This window comes from Arachis stenosperma, chromosome 3, assembly GCF_014773155.1.
Source record: "Arachis stenosperma cultivar V10309 chromosome 3, arast.V10309.gnm1.PFL2, whole genome shotgun sequence".
NCBI lineage: Eukaryota > Viridiplantae > Streptophyta > Magnoliopsida > Fabales > Fabaceae > Arachis > Arachis stenosperma.
This window is the reverse complement of record NC_080379.1, coordinates 253,328-262,971: the sequence shown is the minus strand read 5'-3', so window position 1 is coordinate 262,971 and position 9,644 is coordinate 253,328. Positions and strand designations below refer to the sequence as shown.

General features: G+C 32.1%; 1 protein-coding gene across 1 annotated transcript; it reads right to left on the bottom strand.

The window, feature by feature from the left end:
- Window positions 1-368: 368 nt before the first annotated feature.
- LOC130967527 (fatty acyl-CoA reductase 3-like) lies at window positions 369-3,426 on the bottom strand. The gene is made up of 6 exons (XM_057892424.1): window positions 3,294-3,426; window positions 3,114-3,217; window positions 2,839-3,044; window positions 2,663-2,763; window positions 2,386-2,578; window positions 369-1,352 (listed from the first exon to the last, which is right to left on the bottom strand). The coding sequence occupies exons 1-6, from the start codon at window positions 3,370-3,372 to the stop codon at window positions 542-544; spliced, it is 1,494 nt and encodes a 497-aa protein (XP_057748407.1). The 5' UTR covers window positions 3,373-3,426; the 3' UTR covers window positions 369-541.
- Window positions 3,427-9,644: the final 6,218 nt, after the last annotated feature.

Sequence of the window (9,644 nt, the reverse complement as noted above, 5' to 3'; positions counted from 1 at the left end):
ATCATTGCTGGTTCTTTTTTCTCTGGAGTAGTCTCCTATTTACTAAAAAGAAATATCCGAGGAGTGAATTGAATTAATTGTTGGTTGCTTAGCTTGGAAGAGTTGGTCATCCATATTCAATGTATAGCAGCATAGGGTAGTAAATGTTAGTTCCTAGATATAACTAAAAAGCTTACACATCGGTCCCATTTGCATTCAAATTTGAAAATACGTATCAGCGCCATCACAGGGGAAATAGCAGAGCGCTCAACATATTTCAAGTTTGAATATGGCAACTATAATCATATATCTAGGATACCAAACATTTTCTCCACCTCTTTATTGCATCATACACGCTACCCTTAAAACACTTATATTAGAAATTTTCTATTGTTGAGAATAATTAACGTTAAATAATGTTATATATAAAATATTAAAAAAGTAACGTAAAATAAGTCTGCAATCTTAAAGAAAGCATGGTGAGGATAATTATATATTTGCTAACAAGTTAATACCTAGTGCCTTAGCTAGGTTGCTTTAAGAAATAAAAATAAGATATATATTAATAATTGTTATTGAAGATATATTTGACGACACCAGGGAGATGAGTGTTGAGGAAGTAATCATCCCAATGGATGAGCTTGGGATCGAAGTAAAAGAGATGAGTGTCCATGAGCAGAGCTTGTCTCAAGTTGTGTGTGTTGATATCATCAAAAACTCCCTTGAAGAACAAGTAAGGCTTGTAAAGGTCAACCAAGCGCAGGACGATCTGAATCTTCCTGTTGAGATCAAGATAGGTCCCCTGGAAGAAGTGGCAAAAGGCAGTGTTGGCCAGCTGCAGTCCCTTTAAGAGAAGCAAGTAGCGGAGGAACATGTGTCTGTTGAAGCTGTCCATGTTGCTCAGCACTTTGCATTTGCCAACCTTCACTGCCTTACCATCCTTGTTGATCCATGGTTTGGCCGTGAAGTACCTGTACCCCACGTCTTGCAGATTCCAGTTTCGAAGTGGGTTTCGAACAGAGGAAGTAACATGATATATGCCATTACCATTAGCACGATGAGTTGCATGAGCTGCCGTGGCCACTAGTATTGCATTGACCACCATATCTGCTGGTATGACATCAACAATGGCGTTGAGGTCTCCAAGGAAGCAAGTGAGTTTTCCTTTACCATAAGCAACAGCAAGACTGTCAATGGTTCTAACACCCTCGGCCCAACCGGGGAATGGGTCCTTGAAGGTGCTGGTAACTATGGAAGGACGAACAATAACAATATCAACACCCAAGTCTCCTTTGCCTTTCTCCTCCTCCACTATCATCTCTCCCATTGCTTTTGTCATTACATATGTGTTTGGCCATCCATACTTCTTTGCCCTACACACACAAAAACACTTTTTTGTTATTCATATGTATTTGGGCTTCGGCCCAATTCAAATGTGGCCATGTTGGTCACTCTCATCATATATGTACAACAAATTTTATTTTTTCAAGCAGGACTTGCTCGTGTTTGGTAAGGGAGTTATTTCGGGATTTAATGGACAATAAACCAAACCCTCATTTTCTTTATTTAATTTCCTAACACCATTAAATTACTCCACCGCCTATTTATATAAGGGAAGGTTATTTCTTTCTTTTCTTTTATTAGACCTAATTTGTTAGACTAAGTTAAAATATATATAAGGTAGGGTTGTCTTCTTGAAATTGACTCGTATATTTAATTTGAGCATGAATTATCGTTCATTTTCTTCGGTAATAATATAATTGATAAAATGTAATGTGGTCATTTAGTTTATATTTCAAAAAATAAGCAATAAATTCGACAAACTAAAAAGGCATGACCAAAATACATAGTCTCTTCATTTTTCCTATATGTCGTTTTCCAACAAAATAGCAATAAATATTGGAATCTAAACAAAAAGAATGAAGTCTCCTCCCATATCTATGTTGATCATTTTTTTTCTATTTGCTGAAAGATGGAGACATGATACTTTGATAATAATCATCAAGAAGAAACAAAGACTCGGTTGTTGGCTTGTTGCTTTCTTATTAGAGGAAAAGCTACTATATATAATTCTGGTCCTCCCTCCTCAATAATGTGAATAATAATATTAATGAGTAATGACAATGTTTCCTACTCCATATCTACGGTACCGTATAGTCAACATACACGTGTCAATGTCTAAGGTAGTGTGCCAATCAATGCCTAACATATTAATTAAGTGTTGGTAATCTCTACACTATAATCTAATATAACAATAATGCTAGGTAAATAAAAAAATAATTAAAATTTATTTTATTTAGTATTTATTAATTATTATAATAATTTATAAATATTAAATAAGATAAATTTTGATTAATTATAATTTTTTTAATTATTAAATATAATATGAATGATAGATAAAGTAACCTGGTAATACCCAAGTCCTTCATGGCAATTTTAATTTCGTTCTCTGTGGCTCCCAGGTGTTGAAGGTGAGTTAAGTTGTGACGTATGAGTTTGTGTTCGGCATCGATGTCTAATCCAACAACTCCATTTAGTGAAACACCCATCTCATATGGCTTCTCCATTATTAGACCTTCTCCCTCACCACACACATAAGCTGAAAATCATGTAACAACACTCCTTGTCTCATTTTAATAACTAACTTAATTAGTACCTAATAATCAAGTATATATATACAAACCTGTTGATACATGTACAAGCACCTTGAGCTTAGTGCATTTTTTGGAGAAGTTTATGACGTGCTTAACCCCAAAGGTATTTAGGCCCAACGATATATCATACCTGCAATATAATATTCATTTATTAATTATCTATTAAAAAAAAAAGAGCATCAGAATATATGTATGTACTATGTACCTTTCATCAAAGTTGGTAGTTGCAGCTAAATTAATAATAACATGTGTTTCGTCGTAAATTTGTTGCTTGAGAATAGAATCAGAGTCCAAACCCAAATCCTGGCGAGAAATATCTCCTGGAACGAGTGTCAACTTTTGTGCTATGAAGGAATTGAAGTTTGGACCTAAGTTTTCTTTTAGTAATCTAAACAAGTCCTTGCCAATGATCTGCAACAACATGCATATATATTAGTTGGAAATAAAAGCAAGCAAGTGTAAGAGAGTAATTAATAGTACCTCATTTTGCAAGCGATGAGTAGCAGACTTAGCATCGGCAGCTCTTAAAAGAAGAAATAGCTTGTTAACATTTGGTTGAACCCTGAGTATCTTCTCCACCAGAACTGATAGAACCAAACACATAAATACATTTAGTAATATGAATGAATTATACATTGAAAGAGAGAATAATATATGTACTTTTGGCAAGGAAGCCAGTGGCTCCAGTGATGAGAATGGTCTTATCCTGAAGGAAGTGGAGTATGCTTCCCAACTCCATTATTGAAAGAGAAGAGAGAGAGAGCGAGAAAAGAGAAGATGGTAGTTATATGGATGAAAGATGAATGTGTTGTGTGGCCATTTGGCAATTGCATATATAATGGAGATCAGATCGTCCCAGCAGCAATTATGACATCAAGTCTACGCAACCATGCTTCAATTTTTTCTACACACAAGTTACAAAATGAACATCTCCCATACTATCTAGAATAACCATAGATCGAACTCTTGATTTTTTGGATCTAGCGCTTTAATACCATGTCATGATACCACTCATCCCAAAAATTTCAGCTGATGAAAAAAGGTAACACTAATGGTTATATTTCTAATACTCCATAAACCTCAATTGTACATATTGTACAAATATTCCACGAACTCCTCGTACTTTTCCTTTATATTAATATACTATTCTAGTATTCTATCTCTCACCCACAGGCCACAACATGCATTTATTTATTTGAGTAAGTTCCTAATTTCCAAAAACCATGTTAAATTACTTTTATTACGTAAAAACTATACTATACAAATAAAATATTACTTTTTTATATATATGAAAAAAAGGTTATAGTTTTGTGGGTTTCCAATAGTACTAGTATTTTGAAATTAATTTGTTGTGTGAATGTATGTAGGTAGAATTGTAGATAGAGATATGACATATGAGACAAATGAAAGGGGTGAGTTAGATAGTTAGATCTCGGTTGATGAAGGCACCATGCACCCTATACATACATGCACACAGTACAAGTTGACCAACTACACCCAAGTCAGAAGCAGCAGAGATCAATACCTATCTCCCATCATCATATACTTCCCAGCATTTAAGTCTTCTCTCTAGTCTCTACAGATTACTCCCTTTTATGACCCCAACTTCCCCTCATATCATAAACTATACTATAACTACTCTTATTTATATCTCAATTTTGAAAGGATCATATTTTTAATCTTTCATCTTATTTACACAATTTCTATTCTTAAATCTATGGTATCACGTAGTGTTATTGCCGAATAGTTTGATCATGGAAGAATATGTAGGCGTGCAATTTTTACTAGTATCAAATGGAAAACAAAATCAAATATAAACCTCATTCCTATTAAAATATCAATGTTTCCAGAATCATTCACTCTGTTATTTACAGAGGAGCAGATTTCTGGTCCACATGACCTAGAGAGCTAGGGGTTAAGTATACTGTTGAGGGAGCAATTAATATACATCTGTACATACATATATATTAGCCAGAAGATGTTCTGTGTGCATGCATATAGATCATAATTTTAGCATATATCAAAAATGTAGAATTAAATAAATTTGTTCTAACTGATGGTATGTGGTTCGAATAAATAATGCAAGAAAATTAATTTCCTTAAACCTTGACAGAGGGTAGATAACATCTTCAATTCAGGACCATCCTAATTGCCAAACACTACTTACTTTTACAAATTAAATTCACCAAACTAACTAAAGACAAAGAAATAATTAAACCAATTAAAGAGTATGCATGCAAAATCTTGAAGAGGATGTCGGTGTATGCATGGGTATCTTTGAGTCTAGTAAGTATATCTCCACTTTTATAACAAATTAATTAATGGATTGTGTAAATTAAAGAGAGGTATCACCTCGCTAGCTAAAATCAACAATTTTAATTTAGACAAACTTTAACTTATTTTTTGGCATTATGTTTTAGCCAAAAAATGATAAAATTATTGCAACACCTTAGCTGGACATAATAAAGATCATAAATATGGAACAAAAGAAACGAAACAATAGATGATAACTGGTTCCATACACAACATTATATTGGATAGGAGTCAAGTTCAAGTGTTCCCACCTATCATTAAATTGTTACATATTTCATTTTCAATTTCAAACCTTTTATTCCTCTTTCTTACGAAGCTCCATGAAAGTAGTCGACAACGTACCCAATAAAGGATAGAATATAATAATAAAAAAACAAACCAATAATTATTGAAAATGCTTTCCTGTTTACTGATTATAACTGGGAACCATAATATATGTATACTACAGTAATACATATATCAACAAAAAACATAACGCCTAATAATAGTGATCATAATAAATGAAAAAGTATGGGCCTTTAAGGGTTGGCATGCATGAACTGAATTAACGATTAACATTATATGTCTTTTGAAATAAATGTGTTTGGTTTTTTGGTTGGCAAATTTGTTTTCCATGTTGTACTGAGATTTCACCTAGGGAAAATTTTATTTTTCTTTAAAAGATATTTAAATGACATTCTCTTTTTATTTATTTATAAACTTATGTATTTCTTTTTTGTAGATTCAATAAGATTAACAAAGACTCACTCTATTATTACTTTTAATTGTCTATTAAAATTAATTGATAATTAATAATGATATCATTATGCTATATATAGGTAAAAAATTAATTATTTGTATAGAATATAGGTTAAAATATAAAATATATTAAAAATAAATTAATTAATAATATGTATTTATATATAAATATATCAAAAATGCTAGAAGGTTATTAGAATTTATTGTTTTTAGTCATCAATTAGTTATCAATATTTTAAAATATGTAAAATAAAATATGTTATTAGATTACTGAACTAGAAAAATTGAATTGATAGCTGTAACTGATGACAACAAATAATAAATTGTGATGACTTCTAATATTTTTTAAAATATATAGTAATTAATTTTTTTATAAAACTTTTAGTTTTTTTTTTGTCATTATACACTACTGATGCACCCTTCACTCACACACACCATAAGTTTTTAAACTACATCCAGCTTTAATTGAGACTTGAACCCGAATGAAACATTAAAAAGGCATACAGATATGCCATCTATGTTAGGCCTCTACTCCATACGACTTTTAGTTTAAGGTAGACTTTATAATGTGAAATAGAATAAATGGGTGCATGCATAGAAGGATATATAGCAAGTCCAGCCCAGTTGAGAGGAGAGAGTTGATTGGTTAAAGAAGTGCAAAAGTGAAAAGAAAGTTAAAGGAAGGCATGTGATCTTTAAGGCTACGTTTGTTTACAGAGACAGGACACTGAGATATGGACACAGAGACATAAAATTATGTTTGGCAGAGGAGACATGGACAGAAACAGTGTGTCCAGAGACACTGAATTAGTGTATTTTGTGTTCATCCTGACAGGAAAGACACAGAGACACTAACAAGGGACACAACTTATTTTTTATTCTTTTTTTCATTATTTTTGTTAATTTTTTATAATTGTATTTTTTTATTACTATATTTTTCATCTCAAATTTTTTGAATGAAAAAAATGAGAATAAATTAGATTCTCATAATTTGTTCTAGTTTATCACCAAACAGAATACAAGAACACAAAATTTTGTATCTCTGTCCATCAGTGTCTTGTCCTGTTCTGTTCTTAATGTCTTGTCCTGTCCTGTTCTCAGAAACAAACGCAGCCTTAAGGACTACTATGGGAGTATGTATACTATACGTGTAGCAGCCTAGTAGGTGGTAATAATAAAGCTGGATTTGGACAATGATACATATTTTTTAACTTGGTGGTTGGTTGTACACAACACATAAATTAATTAACGAGTAGTTTAATCAATGTGAGGGAGAAAGATCAGATGCATATAATAATAATTTAATTTAAATATTACAGAATTGGGTCACATACAATGCAACTTCACAAACAAGTGACTAAGTGAGTAATAGTAGCTGCAAGCAAGGTCATCATAGTCAATTTCTTGCATGGAGCAATATATATATCACCTTTCTTTGTTATATAATTTCTTAGCTTGTTGCTATGGTGAAAATTAAGTTTGCCGTTTGATTGTTAAGAAATTCTTCGACTTTAATTGAACCAATAACAATAAAATTAGTATTATTATTAGTAACGTTGATCTATTAAGACACCAGCTTAATTTGTTAATTTTGAGGATTGGAAATGGCAAGGGCGGTGATGAAGTAGAGGGATTGGCAACCTTAAAGAGTTAATGTAGACAAGACAAGACAAGACATGATTTTTCATGACTTGTGAAGTGAACATTAGATTTCGTAATCTATGCAACACTTATAAATTATAATTTATAAAATGCAAAGCACTGACTAAGTCGTCTTATCTGACTTCAAATCTAGTACACACAAAATGAAAAGACAAAGTAGGCTCCAACCCCTATCAGCCAATTCAGCAACATCATAAATGACGCTCACAACCCCCCTCCTCTTAATATTCATGACACCTGCTTCTATTGTAGTTTACGGCTCCAATCAATTAGGATACTAAAATATCTTTTCTTTGTAACATTTAATGTAATACTCAGTTTATTTTAAATTACTTTTTATGTCAAGTTAAAATAGGCTCGATGGCCTTTAAAGCTAGATCCAAATCTAATTAATCAATGGACATTCCTAATAAATCTTAACCCTTCATCATGTATAAATACAATTACAATAAGAATATTGCTTTATAACATTTGGTTCTTTAAAAGTGAAATTTACTTTCAAATAATAATTAAAAAAAAAGCACTAGTAACATGAAAAATTTATGAAAAAAGCCTGAGCTACTTTGCCTTTTTAAGGCGGAAGTATAAGTGGTTTCTTTTACTTCTAAAGTAAGTTATTAATCTATTAATGTATTGATATTGACACTAGTATAAAATAAATAAATAATATATTCATGTAATTAAAGACATGTATGATAAAGTCACAACTAGTGTGAAAATTTAAGGTGGTGTAATAGAAGAATTTTTTATTAGTATAGGATTATATAAAGGATCATCCTTAATGGCTTACTTTAAAAGCAAAAGAAACCACTTGTAGAATCGCACAACCCCCTTTAGAAGTACTCATAGAGTATATCCAAGAGTCTGTACCATGGTGCATGCTTTTTGTCGATGATATCGTCCTTATGGGAGAGTTAAGGAAATACCTAAATAAGAAGTTGGACTTATGGAGAGAAGCTCTAGAAGTGTATCGTATGCGCATAAGCCATAGCAAGACGAAATATATGGAATGTAAGTTCAGTCTAAGAAGGAAAAACCCTAATATAGAGGTGAAAATTGGAGAAAACATCCTACAAAAAGTTAAAAAGTTTTAAGTATCTTGGGTGCATCATACAGGATAATGGAGAAATTGAACAGAATGTAAATCATAGGATCCAAGTAGGTTGGTCGAAATTGCAAAGTGCATATGATTTTATATGTGACCAAAAGTGCCTTTAAAACTTAAAGGTAAATTCTATCGCACTGCTATAAGACCGGTTATGCTTTATGGTACGAAGTGTTGGGCGGCCAAAGGAGAGCACGAACATAAGTTAAGTGTGGCAGGGATAAAGATGTTGAGATGGAAGAGTGGTCATATGCGATTGGATCAAATAAGGAACGAAGATATAAGGGAGACAGTTGAAGTAGCACCCATTGTGGAAAAGATGGTAGAATCGCGTCTTAGGTGGTTTGGACACGTGAGAAGAAGACCGATAGAATAGCCAGTCAAGATGGTGAATGAGATGAAAAATCAACAAGGAGTGAAAAACAAAAAAAGACCTAAGAAGACCATCTATGAGGTGGTCAAACGAAATTTATATATAAACGGTCTTTCTGTAGACATGATATATGACAGAATTTAATGATATTGTTTGATTCATGTTAACGATGCCACCTAGTGGAATGAGGCTTTATTGTTGTTGTTATAAAGTCAAGATCTAATTTGTAAAGGAAATTGACAGTAGAATTGTTAATAAGAAAGAATTGAATCATAGTAACACTTCGAAAGCAACAATTGCATTTTATATTTTAGTTAACTGAGAAGTGTGAACTAATATTCATGAAGTAATCAAATATGTCATGTATGAGAAATATCAAGTAATTTACTAACAAATTATATAGAAGTTGTTCATGATCCAAAGAACAAAGGCTATAATTTAATTAAGGCATTTTACAAAAATGGGTCCAACAAGTAGCCCATATCCATATAAGCACACCGCAAAAACCAGGTATGAGTGTACAAAGGTTTATGCCCAACTCCATTTGGGAAACAAGTTTTGCTCTCCACAACCTCAGACAACAACTTTTTGAAAAAGACCATTATGGATACTGATGGATAAATATTAATCCATACATTAAATTAAAGAAAAAGTACAAGTAACTAACAACATTGGTTAACAATGTGAACAATAGATATATTGGATGTTCATTTCACTAGCTGTGCGAATGGATATTCTAATATTAAGATTTAGGTGAGTAATTTAGAGGTATAATGTATTTTTATTTTATTGGTGGTTGTTCATATTGTTTAAAAAAGTT